This window comes from Tarenaya hassleriana, unplaced genomic scaffold, assembly GCF_000463585.1.
Source record: "Tarenaya hassleriana unplaced genomic scaffold, ASM46358v1 Cleome26, whole genome shotgun sequence".
In the NCBI taxonomy this organism is placed as follows: domain Eukaryota; kingdom Viridiplantae; phylum Streptophyta; class Magnoliopsida; order Brassicales; family Cleomaceae; genus Tarenaya; species Tarenaya hassleriana.
In genome coordinates this window covers 1933494-1954854 of record NW_010965869.1, presented here as the reverse complement: position 1 = coordinate 1954854, position 21361 = coordinate 1933494, and the positions used below count along the sequence as shown (strand labels likewise).

The following is a 21361-nucleotide window of genomic DNA, read 5'->3' as shown; positions in this document are numbered from 1 at the left end:
CCGAAGTCCGAAAGCCCGAAGTTTAATGGGCCGATATTTTTAGACCCAAATCCTTATTATTTTCAGGCGGGTTCAGACCGAATTCCGGGCTCCGGACTTAATTGACATCCCTACAAAAAACTATTCTTGAATTCAAAATTTTCTAAATATCTACACGAATTGTTAAAATTAACAGTAATTCCATACATAATCATCATTTTCGTTAAAATATTTTGAATTCTGTTAACTAATACACTAACGTGTATAATGTTATAATAATTACCTAACTAATACATTAGTTAACAGAATCTAAAAAATTTTAACGAAAATGATGATTATGTATGTAATTACTGTTAACTTTAACAATTCGTGTAGATATTTGAAAAATTTTGAATTCAAATATAGTTTTTTGTCAAATTAAAAATACATATATAAAAAGATCACATTTTACTAAATTCGTATAGAAAAATTCCCCTACGCAATATAATTTGATTCGACCCAAGAAATAAATCTGTTCAATTTAATAGATTTTGTATATTTTTTATAAACATGATTTTGTATCTTTAACAATTAGTTTTACTTAGAATTTCTAATGAGCCGGTGTAGCTAACTCCGATTTCAAATGGTACGGTTTGATAAGGTCACAAAACGTTTTGGTTTGGTCCGTACAACTTTGTTCCGGTTCATTCCAAACCGGACCTGCAACAGTTTTCTAACATTGGAAACCAACCGGTTTATATAAAACCGAAACCGTCAGAAGGAAACTGCTTTACCGTTTTATAACTCCCAAGGCGCAACTTCACACCCTGGCGCATGTTAGCATTTTGGTGACATGCGTGGGCGCGTGCGCTTTATCGGCAAATCATTCATATCTGAGGAGAGGGAAACTAAAGGAGATAACAATCAATCAGTCAGCGACTCCATGGGAATCGTAGAGAGCGAAGCGTGACTTTCGGGGAGAGAGGAAAGGGAAGTGATTGGAGAGAGAGAGTCGGTAAGTGAAGTGAGGGTCTGACTTCGTCGACTTGACCGTGAGATCGACGGGCGGTTCGATTCTTCTTATCGCCGAGGCGTTCCGATTTCATCAGGTGAATGTGATGTTTCCTTTTAAGCTGATCTAGTGTTCCTATCTGTCATCGAATTGGGATTTTTCCTCTGGCACTCTTTGAATTGTGGGGTGTTGAATTGAGTGGGTTGAGCGAATGTTCCTTTTCCGTTTGAATTTTGGGATGTTTGATTATCTCAATGCACCAATTCTCATCCAATACCACGATTTGCACTTAACCAGCAAAACTAAGAGTTAGTAGATACTGATTCACAGTTTTGTGGGAAAAAATGTGTATATTGAGGTGTTGGTCCAGGTCTTCTCGTCATTCTATGGCGACATTGAGAAAGATCGCTTCTCTGGAAGTAGTTTGCTCAAGCAAGTCTTCAACTTCATTCCATTGTTCTTAAGGACGTTGGAGTATTCTTGATAGGATTAGGGACTTGAAAGGAAGTATAGAGATGCAAGAACTGCGGAATTTTCGATTTTGGTTGTTGGGTATATGTTTACTTCTTCTTAGATTTATTGCAAATGCATGCTTGTTAACATCTAATCAAAATGTGCCCTGCATTAATGAGAATCTGGTTTTGCGAGGCTACGAAAAAGTCGATGACTTTATCTCTCGATGTTTGGGGTTTTCCACTTTTTCAAAGTTTGTTGTTAGTTTAGCTGACTCGCCAGAGGTTGCTTATGACATTCTGCAGGTTGGTGTCGTTTTGATCTTTGAGATTGATGCAATGGGTGCCTCTGGAAAGTGGATTAAAGCATTCGTCAGTTTCAGGAAACATGATAAGTCAAGGTCTTCACAGAAGAAAGAAAATGTACGTATCTTATGCGGTGAAATTTCCGGAGAGTATGTTGATTTTTTCCACATTTCTGGTCAAAGACATATGAGGCTTCATGCTATGATGTATGATGTGTTTGTTCAATTGTTATAGTTGGAGGTTAAGAGCCAGCACGGGAGAAAACATTTGGTTGAAACTGAGTCTGGCAAACTCCAAGATGGATTTGAAGAGAACATTGCTTCATCTGCTGGATTTTCCAATATGCATAGTATGAAAGATTCTGGGGTCTCTCCTTCAACTTCACTTGAAGTACAGGATGCAGCTTATCAAGAACGAATAAGAGAAGAGTGGGCTGCAACACGCATCCAGACAGCCTTTCGGGGATTTTTGGTATCAGTACTCCTTGTTTCTCTGTTAGATTTCCTCTCTGGCGTGTTTATATACATATCTAATTCAAACTTACATGTAGTTTACACTTGTATAGGCGGCGCTAGAAACATCTTGGTAAAAGCACTGATGAACTATCGAGATTCAAGTATAATTTGGATATGATTCAGTGTTAATTTTAAATGTTGCCTTCAAATAGCTAGAGCAAAGCTGCTCTTTCCTCACATTTCTGTCGGAGGACCTCAAATTTTGAAGGAGGTTCTATGCAAAAGTTTTTAGAGTGTACCAGATCAGTGTTTCTAACTAAGACAATGTCTTTAACTTGTCAAGAAAGTTGGAGGCTTTTGACAGCATACAACACCAGAAAACCCAGCAAACTACAGATCAAAACCTGCTTGGTTTCAACTTGATATAATCTGTGTGTTTTCATTTTGTAATATTTCTCTTAATCCCTTCAACTCAGTTGTTTTCACGAGACTGGAAAACTCATGATGATGAACGTATCAGGCCAGAAGGGCTCTACGGGCTTTGAAGGGATTGGTTAGACTTCAAGCCCTTGTCAGAGGGCACGCAGTGAGAAAACAAGCTGCGATAACACTTCGGTGCATGCAAGCTTTAGTAAGAGTCCAGGCCCGTGTACGTGCAAGACGAGTTCGTCTGGCCTTGGAAAGTCAAACAACTCACCAGAATCTGCAGCAACAGCTAGCAAATGAAGCCCGAGTTCGAGAAATAGAGGTGAGCTGACTTTTTTTTATTATCCACAAACATACATTTAATTTGCCTTGTGCTTCTTCTTTATCTTATGTTCATGACAATTATCCCCTCATGCCTCAGGGGGGTTGGTGCGATAGCATTGGCTCTGTTGAACAAATCCAAGCCAAGTTGCTAAAGAGGCAGGAGGCTGCAGCTAAGCGTGAAAGGGCTATGGCATATGCTCTGGCTCACCAGGTGAAGTTGCAGCTATTATCTAGCAGTACGTAGTGGATAGGTTGAGAAAGTAATAATGGATCTGAAAATGTTATTCTAGTTTTTGGTCGATGGACCATAGGAAAGGGTGGTTTCGATAAGTTTCACTTTTTCGACGGAGTGGAAGCCATTGTGGATCCAAATTTTGGTATCATGGATTCTCTGTGATACCTATATTAAACCCAAACACTATGTGCGTATGAAAGTGAAGTTGTCTACACTTCAGTTAGTTGTAATGTTTTGCCTAATGTTCTCCATCGTGGGCTAGTGTTAACGGAGAGAAAGTTTTCCTTTTGGATCAAACTCAGACATTTTCTTTCCAGAGAAAAAAACTTTTTTTTTCTAATCCTTGCCACATGTCTCTATCTCTAGCTGCCTCTTTGTTTGTGTCTAATGGTGTTGTTGTTGTGGCAGTTGATGGCTACTTCTGATATATATATAGGTTTACCTTATTGCAGTGGCAGGCAGGATCGAGGCAGCAATCTGCACTGACTGGCTTCGAACCCGACAAAAGCAACTGGGGTTGGAACTGGTTGGAGAGATGGATGGCTGTTCGTCCATGGGAGAACCGATTTCTTGACATTAATCTCAGAGATGGAGTGAAATTACATGAACACAATTCGGTGGATTCTGACAATGTGCCTAAAGCACAAATGAAAACTGCAAGCAAGAAACCAACCGCTTCAAATCTACAATCCAGTATTTCATCTAGTCAGAAGACCGGTCCATCTCAATCGGATGGTAATGCTTCTTCTCCTGGAATATCTACAAGCACACCAGTGGGATCAAAGACTAGGTCAAAGCCTGCTAAAGAGGATGTTGCGGTAGAAGTTGACTCAAGACCCGTTGTTGGTTCAAGATCGCAAAGCAACCCAAAAGAAAGATCAAGAGGGTCGGATAAATCTTCAAAGAAGCGGTTATCTCTACCGAACAGCGGTCAGACCTCTCTCCTCCCTGGGAACCCTTGCTTCTTTCTAATTATGGCTCTAATTTCTAGTTAACAGAAAGGAAGTTGGATTCTTATCACCTTGGATTATTAGACAAAACTTACCATCTTAAGCCAAGGCATGATGAAGGGCCAAGCCCATGTCATAAGCATGGTTTATTCGTGGCTCAAACGACTAGATTGAAATTTCATATGACCCGCAAACCCGATATGGGCGAGAATCAAGGACATTGATCAATCATCACCATCGAACTTGAATTGTTATAGATGTTGCATCATGCTCACCCGAGAGACTTTGTTCACCGATACCATGGTTATAACGTTCGATCTATAAGATTTCCTCTGCGTTTGTTTTCATGCGTTTTCCGTTAATGTCTGAACTGTGAACACTATTTGAGCAGGCAGAGGATCTGGAGCTCAGGCTAGACCCATCACCACGAGAGCATCTGCTGTGAAAGCGTCAGAGACGGGTCTCCTCTAAACCGAAAGGCCCACAAAAGGAAAACCATTGCACAGCCTGTTGGTGTGCGTGCAGCTCGCAGAAAGCAGTTCATATGCCCGTCCAAAGGTACTACTACTTTTATTATAGTGTTCTGGACTCACAGTTGCAGGTCCAGCCCCGAGGAAACCAAACCATGGAAAGGATAATGATTGTGTTGTGTGGTTCATAGATTCGATTGGTTCATCCAAGAACATGTATGTGGTATGAATGTATTCTATTTATAGTATTAATGATATGTGAATCGGTTGGTTATATTCGTGCTATTCCACTTATAGATTTTACATAGGGCATCCGTACAGTGGGCCGTGCATCGGGTGTCTTGAGAGAGTGTTGTAATACCGACATTAAACCGAACTAAAACCCAGCAAGACGGAAATGATCTTATATACGAACAGAACCACATAAAAACACTGAATCTTCGATTGCAACAAGAGCAATCACTCGTGTAAAACTAAAAGTACTTAAAATGATAATGATCTCATCTCCAATTACAGTAAACTTTCTTCTAGCAGAATCATAGCACTGCATCTGCATCACATGAATGTCGAAAAGCCGACAAGATTGACACCGTAAGGCGAGAATGCCATCGTCGGTGGATCGTCGAAGCATCTCGTGTACGGTGAAGGCATCGACTCGGGCTGCGGGACAAGACGTTTCGAGACGACCCGAGAGCCCATCCCATAGATGAATCCTTCGTACTCGCAGAGGTCTTTGCACCTCGCAGCCATCCGAACGAAAGCCTGGGCCGTCAATAGGCTGTCCGATCCTGCATGATGTGCGGATCCTTGACGGCTCACTCCGAGTTCGTCCGCCAGTTTCTCCAGTCCGAACCGCTGGTTGAGCCCTCTGATCCTCGATGCCATGGCTTTCATGTCGTACACTCTGCCAAGCGTCTTCCCCACGACGTCTGTGAATCCCTCTGACGTGCGGGGTAGGGGCGATCGGGTCATCATCTTGATGAGGTAGGCCATGTCGTAAGACCCGTGGAAGGTGATCCATAACAGCTGCTCTTGAAATCTGATCATCCGAATGAACTCGCGGAAGAACCCGTGAACGCAAACACCGTCCTCTCGGATCTGTTCGAAATCGAGACCGTTCTTCCGCAGAAAAGAGATCGAGTCCTCGTTCCTCGCATCCTCGGTTTCACTGAAGCCAGAGAAGTTGACTTCCCAGGTACCGCCGATCCTGCAGTCGGAATCGAAGAGGGTGAATCCGAACTGGATGAGTTTGGTGCGATCGACGTTGAACTTCATGTCGGAGTATCGTTCGCACTCGGAAGAAGTCAAGGGCGTGTTCCGGAGACAGCCGGGAAACTCCGTATCGATCGCGATGAATGGACAAGAGGATAAACAGTCGGCGATCAATGCCATCTCTTCCGCCTGGTTATACCTCCAAATCTCCCGGATCATCTTCACTTGTGTCGTTTTTCTCTCTGGGTTCTGTCGTATTTCGAAGCGTAGGCAAGTAGTGACTGAGTGAGCGAGCAGATGTATTTATAGGAGTCACGAGGAAGGAGGAAAGGAAATTTTCCATTTCTTTCCCAGATCCCAGTTTCCATTTCGTTAACAGATTAATTTTGAATAATCATTTAATAATCCTTTTTTCAATGATTTTATCTTTTTTTATCAACGGGTGAAAAAAATGAAAAAAGGAAATCGAAATCCAAATGGCCGACGAAGTCAATCTCTGATAACTGAGGGATTTGCAAAGTTTCCATTTCGTTGAGAGATTAATTTCGAACAATCATTTAATTAATAATTCATATCTATTTTTTATTTCATTTTCCTTTTCCCTTCACCCAGACTCATTTTATTTTATTCAAATTTTGAATAATCATTATTTTATTAAATTTCATTTTATCAAAAAGGAAATTCATCCGCTGACTCAATCTCTCTCTCTCTCGCGGTTCTGATGGATATGCCGGTTATCGGAACTGAGCCACGGTGTCCGCTTCTCCTAAACCCTAAACCTTCTTCTTCTTCCTCTGTTTCTCCTTTCGCCGTCTCGACAGCGACTCTCCAATGGCGCCGGCTCCTCGTTGCGGCGGCAACGGTGGCGGTGGCGGTTTCTCCTATCGCTGATTTACCGGCAAGAAATGCGGCGGCGAATCAAACCAAGCGCCACTCGAGATTTTACTTGGCGAGGAAATCCGCCATTGCTGAAGTAGAGGGTCCCCTGTTTTCCTCTCCTCTCCTCTGCCATTTTTACTTCGAGATGAAGGCTTGAATATCAACAACTGGGTATTTTAACTCTCTTTCCTCTCTCTCAGTCATGTCTTGGTCTTCTGCGACTCATGCCAGAAAAGATACTGACACATATGGATGAACTCCTCTGTCTTTCAATTTCGTTCCCGATTACGGGTTTGGCATGGGATTTCTACTGAGATGAGGTTGAACAATCAGTGCAAATATTCGTATGGTTTCAATTAAGATGGCGGCCTTTTAATAGTAAGGTGATTATACCTCAATCTAGAGTCAATATCTAGCATAGTTAACAACTGTATGTGGAAGTTTTAACAAGGCCAACGGCTAAGACGAACCAAGAGAAGTTTTGTCAAGGTGATCTCATTGATTTTATCATATGAAATCCATTTCAGACAGGGCAAATCATTCACATCAGAGGAGAGGGAAACTAAAGGAGATAACAATCAATCAGTCCTAGAAATCATGTGTTTGCGATCAGAATGGAAATCATGGTACTACACAAGTGTATAGATGGAGACTGTACCTTCAAATAGGATTGGATTTATAACCGCAGTCCATATATGGATGCCGGGTCATTCAGGCAACACCCTCAAACTAGTTCCTGTTAAACTTCTGAATTGAAACATTTATGTTTTCTGGTTTTTCGATAGAGAATCCTGGAGTATTTTTCAGATGAGGAAGAAAGCCGTTGTATAGTTTGATGAATCTGCATATGCACTTGCTCATGATTGATATGGAATCTGCATATGCATTTGTGATTGATGGGTATGTGCGAATGAATATGTCTGCCTGAGAAAGCTATACACTTGTTTTCAAGAATGATTGCTTACGACAGGATAAAACCCAACGAGATATCCATTCTTGCCATATTACTGGCCGGCTGCTTCGAGTTTAGGAGGCATAAGGATGTGTAGATTGATTCATGGATTTGTTGAGAATAGAGGGTTTGCTCTGTCTGTCATCTGTGTGGCAAACTATCTCATCGATGCATATGGAAAATGCAGGTGCATACAAAGTTTGTTCAAGTTTTTCAGTGAGATACCAGAGGGAAGAAAGGATTTGGTATAATGGACATTGATCATATCTGCTTTTGCAATGCACAGGATGGGTAAAGAAGCGATCTTTACATTCAAAGAAATGGAAAGATTCGTATTGAAACCCAATGGGATAACACTACTGAGTGTCTTGACCGCTTGTAGTCGTGGGGGCTTAGCAGAAGAAGGGCTAGAGATTTTCAACAAGTACCAGATCAACCCGGATGTGAAGCACAATGGATGTCTGGTAGACATGTTAGGAAGAAGTGGGAGGTTAGAGGAAGCTGAAGAAGATCGCTCTGGAGATTCCGAACAAAGATAAAGACGATATCGTAATCTGGAGAATACTTCTGGGAGCTTGTAGCTTTCATGGAGATGCTGTGATGGGAGAGAGGGTCACCCAGAAATTAATGGAGTTGGAGAGAGGTTATGGAGGAGAATATGTGCTTATGTCCAACATACTTTCCAGCGTCCGAAGATTTGCAAACGCCCAGATGTTTCGGTGACTGATGGATCATTGTAAGGTGATTAAAGATCTGGGTCATTCACAACAGGCAGAGTAGAATCGAAGAATGGATACCGAGATTTTATGACGTTGTCGCCGAAATGAGGAACTGGCATTAAACGTCAATCTAGAGTCAGAATCCAGCATAGTAACAGTCGGATGTGGAAGCTAGCTATAGCAAGGCCAACGGCTAAGAGGAACCAAGAGAAGTTTTGTCAGGTAATTTCATTGATTTTATCTTATGAAATCCATTTCAGCCAATCTTAGGATATGCCCATCAGATGTCATGGACATCTGTAGTTCTCAGTGATGTCCAGTCTCACCATGTCCATGCATGGTCTCACATTTTGTCATCTATAACTGATTTTGAGGATGCCAAAACATACTCACATTCTAAACTACATCTTACAATCTGTAGATGAGCTTCTGGAGAAATTTCCTAATCAGATTTGGTAAAATACGATGCTGAACAAACTGATAGAACATGTCATTCGAGTTATTTCTGTTACATATTCACTTTCCAAATAATCATGTGTCCCTGTAAATGCAAGTTAAGGAGGTCATAACACTCAGCCTTTGCATCAAACAACTTCACCAGTGACTCCAATAAGATTGGAATTGATGTCAATATCTACCAACACAAAATAGCAAAACAAGTTTAATGGATTATAGATTTTCAAGCGAAATGCAAGTTTCTATTTAAGCGTTAAAACCATGATTTTGATTAATGCAAATTAAAAATCGGCGTAGGAATTAAAAATCTGCGTAAATCTTTGTCAAATCAAAAATTGTTTTACAACACAAATTCATGTGGCAATACCCTATTTTCCCTTTGTTTAACATATGAAAACCTTTTGGATGTGTTAACAATGGGTGATCATTCGGGTTTCGGTTTGGATCCGGTTTGATTATATTCGGATTTGGTTATTTCAGTTATAGAAATGCAATAACTTTTCAGTTTTGATATTAAATTTTGTTCGGTTCACTTTGATTTTATTTCGGTTTAGATTCGGTTTTTTATTGGTAAAAAACTTATTTTTTCAAAAAAATTATTTTTTTCGATTATTATTTTACTCGGTTCGAATTCGATTTTTTTGGATTTTTAAAAAATTATTCGATTTTATGTCGAATTTAATTCGGCTATAATTATGCCTTTAATTCTACTATTCAAAATGGTTCAGAAGTTGCCTAAACATAGGGGTGAGCATAATATCCGAAAAAACCGAACCGATTTGTTAGTTGATTCGTATCCGAATCGAAAATTCAGATATCCGCAATTTATGGATAGAATACGGATATTGATTCCAAGATATTTGTCGGATACAGATATTCAAATAGAAGTATTCGACATATTCAATCTGATCCGTATTTTTTAGTAATATTAATAATATTTGGTTAATTTGATAATTATTTTATATATTGGGAGCAACTTTGTAAAAAACAAAAATATGTTAAGGTTATTATTGTATTATCATTCTTCTACTTCATTTGGTCGCGGTTCATCCGTCCCCTCACCCCTCTCTCTATTAAACTTTGGCATTTGAGTTTGTTAAAATTTTTTACAGATTTCCAAAATTCTGAGTTGGAGAATTTTACTCTGATGAGTATAGAAGAATCTACAGTTTTTTTTACCGGTTTAAAATTATTCATCGGATAATTTTTTCGTAAAAAATTTTGTCATTTTTCAAGGAATTGTTTTTCACAAGTACTCGATTCTGGTATTACAGATATTCGTAAATATTCGTAATTATTATAGATATTCGAAATTATAAATATTCAAAAATTATGGTTCGAATATAGATAATAAAATCGAATATTTATATGGATCGGATACGAGTGAAAGAGAAATTGCCTTCGTGTCTTATTATGATCACAAGATACTAGCATATATAGATACAAGAGATAGAGATGTATAACTAGAGTATCCTAGAATATAGGAAGTGTTCCTAATATAAAAGATATATAAGAAGATACGGTGATATCTTCAATACGCCTCCTCAAGTCGGAGCGCCGGAGGTGATACCGAGCTTGACGCAAAGGTCATGAAATGAGCTACGGGGTAAAGGCTTGGTAAGAATGTCCGCTAGCTGGTCACGAGAGCTCACATGTAGAACACGTAATGCACCATTCTCCACTTGACCTCGAACAAAGTAGTAGTCCAACGCTAAGTGCTTCATGCGCGAGTGGAATACCGGGTTTGCACTGAGATAGGTAGCCCCTATATTGTCACAATAAATGGTCGGAGTGGTGAGAGAGGAAACACCAAGTTCGGAGAGCAAGGACACGAGCCAACAAAGTTCAGCCGATGTGTTAGCAACAGATCGGTACTCGGCTTCGGTGGAGGAACGAGAGTGCCCAGAAAGCTTCTTCGAGGACCACGATATGGGATGTTTACCGAGATAAACAACAAAGGCACCAGTGGACTTGAAGTCGCCAGGATCTCCAGCCCAATCCGCATCACTAAAGGCGTGAAGCTTAGGAGTATTGTCAGCCGAGAGAAAGATGCCCGTGGTTAGAGTCCCAGAAAGATATCGAAGAACACGTTTCACTGCAATCCAATGGAGGTCGGTAGGTGCATGCATGAACTGCGACAACTTGTTCACCGCAAAGCTAATGTCCGGTCTCGTGAGGGATACGTTCGATATTTGTCACCCCTGTCTAAACATCAGCTAAGCAGAGAGGGAGAGAACTTTTCGTTTAGCCCATTTGGTAACACGTACACCACCCCTCCTGAGAAAACGGAGTTAACTACACCGTTAACTGTTACACAACAATAAAACACAGCTAATCATATTCCGTTAATTTTGTTCGTTCATTTCCTCACGTCGGCCGTCAAAACACTGAAGTGCTTAGCTAAATTTCAGTTAATGATAATTTGCCGTTACTTTCGTGTACTTTATTTATTGTCGTTAATTAGATTTGGTCCAAGTTTTGGTTTGGTTTCTATGAGTAATGAAATTTACATGGATTATACTACATGGACAAGGTTAAAATGATGATCAATATTATCATTGTGTTTACATATTATTAAAATTAACATAAGCGGGTGAAATTATAGTTTTTTTTATAAAATTCAAACCTTTAAAATTAGTATATATATATATATATATATATATATATATATTTATATTGCATATCTTGATATACATTTCTTTGGCACTTGAATATGTAATATAATTTTTTTTATTAACTTAATTTAATAATTGAATTTTGAATCACAAAATTTTAGAATCTTATATATATATCACGTATCTACAAATATTATGTGGTACATATCATTTTAGATCACTTAATCATTGTTGATAAAAAAAGTTAGAATATAGATTTGTTTAGATAAATAAAAAATACTCCCTCCGTTTGAATATAAATGTAGTTTTAGGTTTTTTCACCGTTTTTAAAATTTTTTAAAAAAGTCAAAAATCATATCTAGGTGACTAGATTAATACTCTATTAAAGTTTTATATTTTTTTTATTAAGAATAAAATTGGAAATTTTTATTTAAAATCATTTACAAAATCTGAAATGATAACCATTTAGAGGCAAAAACTAATCTCTAAAACGATATTTATTAAAAAAAAATAGAGGTTGTATGTTAATTTACATTTTATTTATTGGCTAAAATTTAGTTTTTTGTTGCTACCAAAAACTGTTATTTTTGTTTCATATCTGTTGTACATATATGAAAAATAATTTTTGAAATATATTTTTTTTCCTTGATTATAATATTTCTCCAATATAATAACAACAACGATAATAATAATAAATTATGATTAAACTGTGTTAAAAGGAATATATAGATATATGTATAGATATAGAGAGAGAAAGTGGTGGGTTATTTTTTTTTGGCTCAGCCTTGAGCTCGACCTTCTGGCCTCTCTCTCCCCACATTTCGGTCGAGGGTTGTTATTTAGTCTTGTTCGATAGAGAGGAGAGAGAAACTCCCTTACACACAAAAACACAACAGATACCTAAAAAGGGAAACCGATTTTCTTTTTCGAATTCTCTGAATCTCTGCTTCGAAATTTTTTCCCGGAAAGTCATCGAATACCTCGTCCTGTTGCGACAAATTCCAAGGATCTGATAGAGGAGGAGGAGGAGAAGCTAGGGTTTCTGTTTCTTCGGTGTTTTGATTTTGGGGAGGCGGGAAGTGGATTCGACGAAGATTGATCAGAGATGCGGTTTTGTGTGAATTCTAGCTGAATCTATCTCAGTTAGGTTTTAATTTCGAGCTTTAGGTTGGAAAATGGATGTCGATTCGTCTATGGTGCCGGAGAGCGATCACGATCCGGTGGATCAGAACCACAGCGGAGCACAGTCTCCATCGCCGATGGAGAGGGAGGCCCCGCAGCAGATGAGCGAGCAAGTGCCGCCGGAAGGTGGATCTTCTCCGGCGTCGTCGCCTCCTAACTCGGCGACGAGTCCGCCGGCGCAACAGCTACCGGCGGATGCGGAATCGCAACCGGCGGCGGTGGCTGGTCCTAGATGTGCGCCGACGTATTCGGTGGTGAATGCTATATTAGAAAAGAAGGAGGACGGGCCTGGACCTAGATGTGGTCACACGTTGACGGCGGTCCCTGCCGTTGGTGAGGAGGGGACGCCTGGCTACATTGGGCCTCGTCTCATCTTGTTCGGAGGTGCGACGGCTCTCGAGGGTAATTCTGGGGGAACCGGGACGCCATCTTCAGCTGGAAGTGCTGGCATTCGTACGTTTGCCTTCTCTTTTCCCAAGCTTATTGGTTGTTTTTGCCTTTCTCTGTGTTTCATTTTCTTTATTCTGTTTCACTTTCACATAGAAATTAAGCAATCATACCTTCTGGTGATGGGCTTTCACGTTTCTGTTTGTTCAATATTTTGTTCTCTTTTATTCAATCATTAAATATTCATCTAGGAAGCATCATGTTTTTGCTTAGCTCTAAGATTTGAAGGTCGCACTGTTACACTTATCTAAAACGTTATTAGCCTCAAAGCCTCGTTTACTTCTTGGCTTGGAGACTTTTAATGTTTGTTGTCTAATTCTCCTGGAGTTCTGTTCATTCTAGTTGAAAGTATCTTGCTCCAACATTTACTTTTAGCCCAAGCTTGTGTCTCATAAAATCTCCCAGTGCTTTGTATTATCTCCTTTACAATATGAGCTGGTTCTGATGTCACCTGTGTGACTAGTAACTGGACAAGTCAAGCCTTAATTGCTAGCTCGTGTTCTTCTTCCTCGTCGTTTTGTCCATGTTTTTATTTTCGATCAAGCTACAACATCTTGAGGTATGAATGTTGTCAACCTTCGGTAGCTTAGTAATTTTGCCGTGCGAGATGGCTAGATTCATGAAGTTGGTATAACAGTGTGAAGTACCCTTGGCTGTGGGAAATGGCTAACATTTTCCTGGACCTTGTATAACAGATTTTATCAATGCGTTATACATTCTATGTTTCAGCCCTTGTTATTTCTAAAGCCCTTTTAGACTTCCTGTTGTATTCAGTAATCAGGATGTCATTCGCTATGCAGGACTTGCTGGTGCAACTGCAGATGTTCATTGCTATGATGTCCTCTCCAATAAGTGGACAAGGTAAGCATAAGATACTAATTTTCTGCTTGGGTCTTTGACAACCTTTCAGTTGTATCCTGATAAACAAAAGTCGTGTCAAATACCTTTGATATTTTAGTTATAAATTGCAAAGTCCAGTTTCTGTAATGAAATGATGCTGCAGGCTGACACCTTATGGAGAACCACCGACCCCAAGAGCTGCGCATGTTGCAACTGCTGTTGGGACCATGGTAGTTATTCAGGTAAGAATAAACTGTGCTAGTATTATAAATGAATGTATTTACCAACAGCAAGTGTTCCTGTTTGCCATGCAACTGTTGCTTAATTCTCTATGTGACTCAGGGTGGAATTGGTCCTGCTGGTTTGTCGGCTGAGGATCTTCACGTTCTTGATCTCACTCAACAACGGCCACGATGGCACAGGTTAGGAAATTGAGCCTCTACCTGTGACTAGCTTGATTTTTGAATTCCATGGTGGTGGATTGTGTTTTGATATAGGCACCATTCTCTGTCTGCAGGGTGGTTGTTCAGGGTCCTGGTCCAGGGCCCCGTTATGGCCATGTCATGGCATTGGTGGGACAAAGGTATCTCATGGCAATCGGTGGAAATGATGGTAAGCAGGTTTACATGCTGATGCTGGCTTATATCATTATATTATATGCTTCTTGCTAAGCATTTTGTTTCTGAATTTGGCTTTAAACTATCAGGGAAACGTCCACTCGCTGATGTATGGGCCTTGGACACTGCCGCAAAGCCTTATGAGTGGCGTAAGCTGGAACCTGAAGGGGAAGGTCCACCTCCATGCATGTAAGCATGTTGCTTTTTTGAAAAATTTTATGTTATGCTTTCTGTGTGAATGTGACGTGCTAAAATTTAATTTCGATTTCTGCTGTTTGTATGTTGTAACTAGGTATGCCACTGCTAGTGCACGTTCTGATGGCCTTCTTCTCCTTTGTGGCGGGAGGGATGCGAACAGTGTGGTAAGCTGGGGATTTACTTTGTAGTCTTGTTCTATAATCTGTTTGGAAAAGGACATAAGAGCATATGTATGTGCATGTCTCGAGAAAGGTTTTTTATTTGGCTTTATAAGGAATTAAGACATGGGGTCATTAGCGCAGAGAGAGTCTTTAGAGGTTTTAAGTTTCAATATCCAGAAATAGGTCAAGTAATATTCTATTTTGCACATGGCGACAAATATCTCAATGGCACAGCGAACAAACTTGATTTTTACATTAAAATAGCTGAGGGGAGTAGCTCATGTTAGGGGTGGGCACGGGTCGGATACCCGGGAAAATCGAGAGATTTGGATTCGGATCCGGGAGGCTCGGGTATTTAACTATGAGATTTGTATCCGGGATTTGGTATTTACGAGTATCCGGGGTACGGGTATCCGGAATAATAGTCGGGTACTCGCGGATATCCGGATCCGGATTTATTTAAGAAAAACAACAATATTCATATATAAAATTTTTAAAACATGAAGATATATTTATAAAAATTGATGAATTATGATAAAATATATAAGACAAAAGAGATAATAAGAGACAAATAATAATAAATTTAATTTTTTTGAATTAATATTAAAAAAATATGAAATTATTTCATCTAAAATAATTGTATTTTATAAAAATGTTATATAAATATAAGATATAATTATTTATAATTATAATACGCGGGTACCCGCGGATATCCGGTTTTAAAAATTCTATTATCCGGATTTGGATCCGGATTCACGGGTATTGAAAAATAAGGATTTGGATTCGGATTTGAAAATTACGAGTACCCTAAAATCGGGTATCCGTGAGACGAGTATCCGACGGATACCCGATTTTCGGGTATTTGTGCCCAGCCCTAGCTCATGTATCGAGGTTACATAAAAAATAGCAAGTGTTTTAACATAAATATGGAGAAGTTATAAACATCAATTGTGTATGAGATTTCATGAAGCTTGTATGCGAACGAGCGCGATAGCTTCTACTGCGATGTTGTATAACCAGCTTGGCACAAGTAATTTGGTTGGAGATGAAAAGTCATTGTTTTTACTTCTTAGGATTTTTCCATAGTTAATTTTGTAGAAAGTGAAGATTGAAAGTATTGATTCACCACCTATTTCGTGAAATAAACTGCTTAGTTTTTTCCTTGCCTTTGGTATGGTAGCCTCTGGCAAGTGCATATGGACTTGCCAAACATAGAGATGGACGTTGGGAGTGGGCCATCGCCCCTGGTGTCTCGCCGTCAGCCAGATATCAGCATGCAGCAGTATGCAGTGCTTTTTCTTCTTTTAGTTTATGTCTTACGATCCATCAGAAAAATCAAATTGTTTGGTCCATTATTTTAGGTCTTTGTAAATGCAAGACTCCATGTGTCTGGTGGGGCTCTTGGTGGTGGGCGCATGGTAGAAGACTCATCCAGTGTCGCAGGTTAGCCAAAACAACGAAAGAGCAGATTTCAAATTGTCTGTTGGGAGATGTTTGTTGAACAAACACTTAGATCTGTGTTTATACATCACAATTTCTAGCCATATGTAGGTGGTTGTAATTGAAATATCTTATGTTTCGAAAAGTGGATATGTTATTTTCAGTGATTTGAGATGGTGTTGATGTCCCTAGGTAACTATAGAAATGATTCATCCTCAAATTGTTACTGAAGCATAGTATTTCTTTTCAGGATTGGGGTTTATAGTCATCCTTGCTGTAAGATTCATCGTTTTTCTGAGTGGATTATAGAAATCATACTTTGCTGTAGTTTTTTAAATATATCATTTAAAAAATTTGAAGGAAGCTACATAATGGATTTTGGATACATAATTGTATATATGAATATGTAAAATTCTGACTGGCTCTTTTTTCATCTTTGTACAGTGTTGGATACCGCAGCAGGTGTTTGGTGTGACACAAAATCGGTTGTTACTAGTCCTAGAACTGGCAGATACAGTGCTGATGCAGCTGGTGGCGATGCTTCTGTTGAACTGACCAGGCGTTGTAGGCATGCTGCTGCTGCAGTCGGTGATTTGATATTTATTTATGGTGGTTTACGTGGAGGTATAATATTTGGTTCCATCTTTCTGAGTCATGCTTGTCTATGAAGAATGGTTCTGTCTTACAATTTTTAATTATACAGAGATTCTGTAAATGTGGCATAATATTTCTATTGTGTTGTCAATGTGCGAAAACTTTGTATAAATTTTGGAGTTGATTTTCCACCAAAGTTATCCAGTTTTCTTCCCTCCTTTAGCTTCTCTTGCATGCCTGTTCATTTTGTCAAAATGGCTGCATGACTTAGCAATAGAGTGTTGATGCTACAGGGGTGTTACTCGATGACCTATTGGTTGCTGAAGATCTTGCTGCAGCAGAAACAACATCTGCTGCCTCTCATGCTGCAGCAGCTGCAGCAGCAACTAATACGGCAGCTGGCAGATTACCTGGGAGGTATGGTTTCACTGATGAAAGTTCAGGGCAGTTATCTGAAACAGCACCTGATGGTTCTGTTGTGCTTGGAAGCCCTGTTGCACCTCCTGTAAATGGTGACATGTATACTGATATAAGCACTGAAAATGCAATGCTTCCTGGAACCCGGTTAGCTACTTTTCCTGAATCTCATTTTGTTGATTTATAGTGTTGTGAAACCGGTGTTAATTGATATCAGTTATTCGATCCACGAATTTTTAGGAGAACGAGTAAGGGTGTGGAGTATCTAGTTGAAGCATCGGCGGCAGAAGCTGAGGCTATCAGTGCTACATTGGCTGCTGCCAAGGCACGACAGGTTAATGGTGAAGTTGAACTCCCAGATAGGGATCGTGGTGCTGAGGCTACACCTAGCGGGAAACCCACGTCTACACTAATCAAGCCAGATTCTGTGGCTTCAAACAGTGTTCCTCCTGCTGGGGTTCGGCTTCATCATAGAGCTGTAAGTGATAAATTTTGTGGGACAAAACCCGAAGTTTGCGACATACGTTGTAACCTTCTGTTTTGTCATTTACTAATATTTCCCACTACTGATAATCAGTTCTGAAACCTCCCTTCGTTTGTGGGACCTTGTTAGGTGGTGATTGCTGCAGAAACAGGTGGAGCTTTAGGTGGAATGGTTAGGCAGTTATCAATCGATCAGTTTGAAAATGAGGGACGACGTGTCAGTTATGGGACACCCGAAAGTGCAACAGCAGCAAGGAAACTATTAGATCGACAGATGTCCATCAACAGTGTTCCAAAGAAGGTAGAGAATTTGTTTCAACTATGAACTGCTGCGAAAAACATTCAATTCCTGAAATGTGGATTTTTAGGAATAGCAATACATTTGCGAAATTTTGTGGTAAATGGTTGGTTGCATGAAATTTAGGGAAACGTTCTTGCTGTGACATTAATCATCTGCTTGGTGTGCTAGAAATCAGAAACTTAGTCCAATATTGGAGTAAAGTTGTGCTATCTCCTCGGTTTGATTTCATAGTTTGCATTTATTGGTAAAAGGGCATTTGTTTCTATTGGATTTTGCCTCCTGGTCAATGTCTTGAGTGCGCATAGTTTCCACTAGGCAATGAGAGTCAGGTGCTAATGTAGCTTCCATTTATGTTGGTTTTCCCTGTCTCTCTCTATGCATACGTATTATTTGCCATGTCTATGAGGCGAATTCTAATGATGTATGATTTAACTCTTTGTCATTAGGTTGTAGCTCATCTTTTGAAGCCCCGTGGTTGGAAGCCACCTGTCCGACGCCAATTTTTCTTGGATTGCAATGAAATAGCAGATCTTTGTGATAGCGCTGAGCGTATCTTTGCAAGTGAGCCAACTGTTTTACAGTTGAGAGCTCCCATCAAGATATTTGGTGATTTGCATGGACAGTTTGGGGATCTTATGCGCCTTTTTGATGAATATGGTGCACCATCAACAGCTGGAGACATATCGTAAGTGTACAGCTAAAATGTTAACTGTCTTATGTGTGCATTTTTGCTTATATTTTTTTTTATCATTGTTCTGACATTTCTTTATGACTTGCAATCAGATACATCGATTACCTCTTCCTAGGGGATTATGTCGATAGGGGTCAACACAGCCTAGAAACAATCACACTTTTGCTTGCGCTAAAGGTAGTGCAAAGAGTATTATGTGGTCTTTGTTGGTTTTGTCTCTTTTTTGGTAAATGAATTGCTTGATGGGAAAGGGATTGATGTCGTATTTTCAATACTACAGGTTGAGTATCCTCATAATGTACATTTAATTCGTGGGAACCATGAAGCCGCAGATATTAATGCCCTTTTTGGGTTCCGAATAGAATGCATCGAGCGAATGGTACGGTGCCTTCTGCATATTTTTTTTTGTGGGAATCTGGTTCCACATTTAGGGCCTCATGCCATGGTTGATGTGCAGGGTGAAAGAGATGGAATCTGGGTGTGGCACCGAATCAACCGATTATTCAACTGGCTTCCTCTAGCTGCGTTAATCGAGAAGAAAATTATCTGTATGCATGGGGGTATCGGTCGGTCAATAAATCATGTGGAGCAGATAGAAAATATTCAGCGTCCTATTACAATGGAGGCGGGTTCCATCGTGCTTATGGACTTGCTATGGTAGGTGCATGTATACTGATGAGCCATTCTTTTTTACTTTCATCGCCATCGTGCAACTTTATTTGATGTGTCTTTTTTGTTTTTGCAATTCTTTAGGTCCGATCCAACTGAAAACGACAGCGTGGAAGGACTGCGACCCAATGCTAGGGGCCCTGGTTTGGTTACTTTTGGGGTTAGCACTTTTGATTATTTTTTTCCTTCTTTGAGCACTTCAAACTTTCACCTGATGCTTGATTTGATTCGGCCTCGTATGACCTGTTTCTTTCTTTTATATTTGTTTCAAGCTCTTGATGATACTTTTCCTTGTCACGGATATAATTGGTTTGAAACCTAAGAAAAGATTCCAATTCGTTTTCATAAGCTTCTATGATCATTACTAGTCGTAAGTTCCGTTATTTACAAAGAATTTGGCAATTGCAGCCTGACCGTGTGATGGAGTTCTGCAACAACAATGACCTTCAGTTGATTGTACGTGCACACGAATGTGTTATGGATGGATTTGAACGGTTCGCCCAGGGGCATTTGATAACGCTTTTTTCAGCTACAAATTACTGTGGTATGTCTACATAGCATTTTTTATTAAAAAAATATACAATATCCCGACTTGACGGATTAAAATCCTCTTTTTACTGCTTTTTACACCGCAGGTACTGCAAACAATGCCGGGGCCATCTTGGTGTTGGGGAGAGATCTTGTAGTGGTCCCTAAGCTGATTCATCCGTTGCCTCCAGCGATGTCATCCCCCGAGGCTTCACCAGAAAGACACATAGAAGACACATGGATGCAGGTTCGTATATCAGAGCATATCGCTCAATCAGTCTTGTCCTCCTTTAGAAAGCTGTTAGGCTAATCTAATTCAGTTTATAATTTCCCGATACTGTTTTAACGTTATAGGAGCTGAATGCTAATCGACCACCAACTCCGACCAGAGGACGCCCACAATCCCCCAATGACCGAGGCTCACTTGCTTGGATATAAAACCGGCACACACACTCACACTCTTGGTCTCTGCGAGCATACCGCTCCCCGAACAACTCTTCCTTACAGCCAGATAGAGCCCGAAACCCCGAGCCGCGATTTCCTGTTTTTGATGTAAGTCCCTTTTTTATCCGCAAAGGATGAATTGATTGATATAACCAAAGAGAGATCGGGAAATCAGAAATTCGTCGCCGTTGATGAATTAGAGGTGGTGTTTGTGTGAATTGAGCGTGGAAACAATACTCACGTGAAGCGTTGGGGACGAAGACGAAAGAGAGCAAAAACTCAGTTTTGGGTGGTGACTTCAAAGAGTGCTTCTTTAGACGCGACGCGAGGGTGGGTTTTAGTTTGGTTGGTGGTTAGTTGAGTCCTCCTCTCTTTATGTCAATTTTTTATTCAGTCCGTTTTTATTCCATATTTATTTTTTGGTCCTCGTGTTTCTTTTCATTTCATATCCGCCCCTATTATTCATATAAATATAAATTAGCGAGGTGTATCTGTTTGGGAGACTCGGTCGGTTTGTGTATCATAGAGGGTGTTTGGGCTTTTTGTGTAATTCCTCCGTCTCCCTCCACTTGATTGTACAATTTGTAACTGGTGGTCTGTGTGTTTAGGATACGAAATTCTTTTTCTTCAATGGCTTCTTGAAGCTGAATTGGTTGACATCTAAAAAGCCTATGTTTAATTGATTGGATGAGATTCGTTATGTCAGTTACTGGTGTACTGTACTTGTTTCGTGTGGCACTCTTCTCTTACGTTATGCATAGAGAGTATCCCGAGAAGAAGGAAAATGTGTCGAAGCTATAGCGATTAGAAAATACTGATAATGGTTTGCATCTGCTGTTTTATTGTATGTCAACAAAATCATATTATGTGTTAGTTGTCTGATTAGATGAAAACTTATAAATCTTATATATATATATATATATATATA

General features: G+C 39.8%; 4 protein-coding genes across 5 annotated transcripts; 3 read left to right on the top strand and 1 right to left on the bottom strand.

The window, feature by feature from the left end:
- Nucleotides 1-863: 863 nt before the first annotated feature.
- LOC104816973 (protein IQ-DOMAIN 1) lies at nucleotides 864-4864 on the top strand. Its single transcript, XM_010546021.2, has 7 exons — nucleotides 864-1067; nucleotides 1729-1845; nucleotides 1963-2199; nucleotides 2704-2931; nucleotides 3031-3144; nucleotides 3621-4098; nucleotides 4510-4864. Exons 2-7 carry the CDS (start codon nucleotides 1762-1764, stop codon nucleotides 4587-4589), a joined length of 1221 nt encoding a protein of 406 aa, XP_010544323.1. The 5' UTR covers nucleotides 864-1067; nucleotides 1729-1761; the 3' UTR covers nucleotides 4590-4864.
- A 279-nt stretch (nucleotides 4865-5143) lies between these two features.
- On the bottom strand, nucleotides 5144-6019 carry LOC104817088 (putative CCR4-associated factor 1 homolog 8). The gene has a single exon (XM_010546164.1). The coding sequence runs from the start codon at nucleotides 6017-6019 to the stop codon at nucleotides 5144-5146; it is 876 nt and encodes a 291-aa protein (XP_010544466.1).
- Nucleotides 6020-6488: 469 nt separating this feature from the next.
- Nucleotides 6489-8751, top strand: LOC104816972 (pentatricopeptide repeat-containing protein At1g09220, mitochondrial-like). Its single transcript, XM_019202918.1, has 2 exons — nucleotides 6489-7818; nucleotides 7918-8751. Exons 1-2 carry the CDS (start codon nucleotides 7721-7723, stop codon nucleotides 8168-8170), a joined length of 351 nt encoding a protein of 116 aa, XP_019058463.1. The 5' UTR covers nucleotides 6489-7720; the 3' UTR covers nucleotides 8171-8751.
- A 3472-nt stretch (nucleotides 8752-12223) lies between these two features.
- LOC104816970 (serine/threonine-protein phosphatase BSL3) lies at nucleotides 12224-21138 on the top strand. 2 transcript variants are annotated; one of them, XM_010546020.2, is made up of 22 exons: nucleotides 12224-13056; nucleotides 13851-13911; nucleotides 14054-14132; nucleotides 14233-14312; nucleotides 14408-14502; nucleotides 14597-14696; nucleotides 14800-14869; nucleotides 16047-16148; nucleotides 16228-16309; nucleotides 16751-16930; nucleotides 17194-17317; nucleotides 17390-17464; nucleotides 17558-17795; nucleotides 17931-18101; nucleotides 18548-18786; nucleotides 18885-18969; nucleotides 19073-19171; nucleotides 19250-19449; nucleotides 19546-19621; nucleotides 19870-20005; nucleotides 20097-20236; nucleotides 20344-21138. In XM_010546020.2, the coding sequence occupies exons 1-22, from the start codon at nucleotides 12597-12599 to the stop codon at nucleotides 20425-20427; spliced, it is 2976 nt and encodes a 991-aa protein (XP_010544322.1). In that variant the 5' UTR covers nucleotides 12224-12596; the 3' UTR covers nucleotides 20428-21138. The 2 variants fall into 2 exon arrangements, with proteins under 2 accessions (XP_010544322.1, XP_010544321.1); XM_010546019.2 differs by having other exon boundaries at nucleotides 17194-17464.
- Nucleotides 21139-21361: the final 223 nt, after the last annotated feature.

What these genes read in the sequence shown, in the direction of transcription:
- LOC104816970 (XM_010546019.2), top strand. Translation starts at nt 12,597, where the DNA reads ATGGATGTCGATTCGTCTATGGTGCCGGAGAGCGATCACGATCCGGTG. An exon ending in TAGAATGCATCGAGCGAATG is followed by an intron (nt 19,172 to 19,249) that starts GTACGGTGCCTT and finishes GTTGATGTGCAG; the next exon opens with GGTGAAAGAGATGGAATCTG. An exon ending in CTGGTTTGGTTACTTTTGGG is followed by an intron (nt 19,622 to 19,869) that starts GTTAGCACTTTT and finishes TGGCAATTGCAG; the next exon opens with CCTGACCGTGTGATGGAGTT.
- LOC104817088 (XM_010546164.1), bottom strand. Translation starts at nt 6,019, where the DNA reads ATGATCCGGGAGATTTGGAGGTATAACCAGGCGGAAGAGATGGCATTG.
- LOC104816972 (XM_019202918.1), top strand. Translation starts at nt 7,721, where the DNA reads ATGTGTAGATTGATTCATGGATTTGTTGAGAATAGAGGGTTTGCTCTG. An exon ending in GATGCATATGGAAAATGCAG is followed by an intron (nt 7,819 to 7,917) that starts GTGCATACAAAG and finishes TGCAATGCACAG; the next exon opens with GATGGGTAAAGAAGCGATCT.
- LOC104816973 (XM_010546021.2), top strand. Translation starts at nt 1,762, where the DNA reads ATGGGTGCCTCTGGAAAGTGGATTAAAGCATTCGTCAGTTTCAGGAAA. An exon ending in CTTCACAGAAGAAAGAAAAT is followed by an intron (nt 1,846 to 1,962) that starts GTACGTATCTTA and finishes CAATTGTTATAG; the next exon opens with TTGGAGGTTAAGAGCCAGCA. An exon ending in CCCGAGTTCGAGAAATAGAG is followed by an intron (nt 2,932 to 3,030) that starts GTGAGCTGACTT and finishes CTCATGCCTCAG; the next exon opens with GGGGGTTGGTGCGATAGCAT.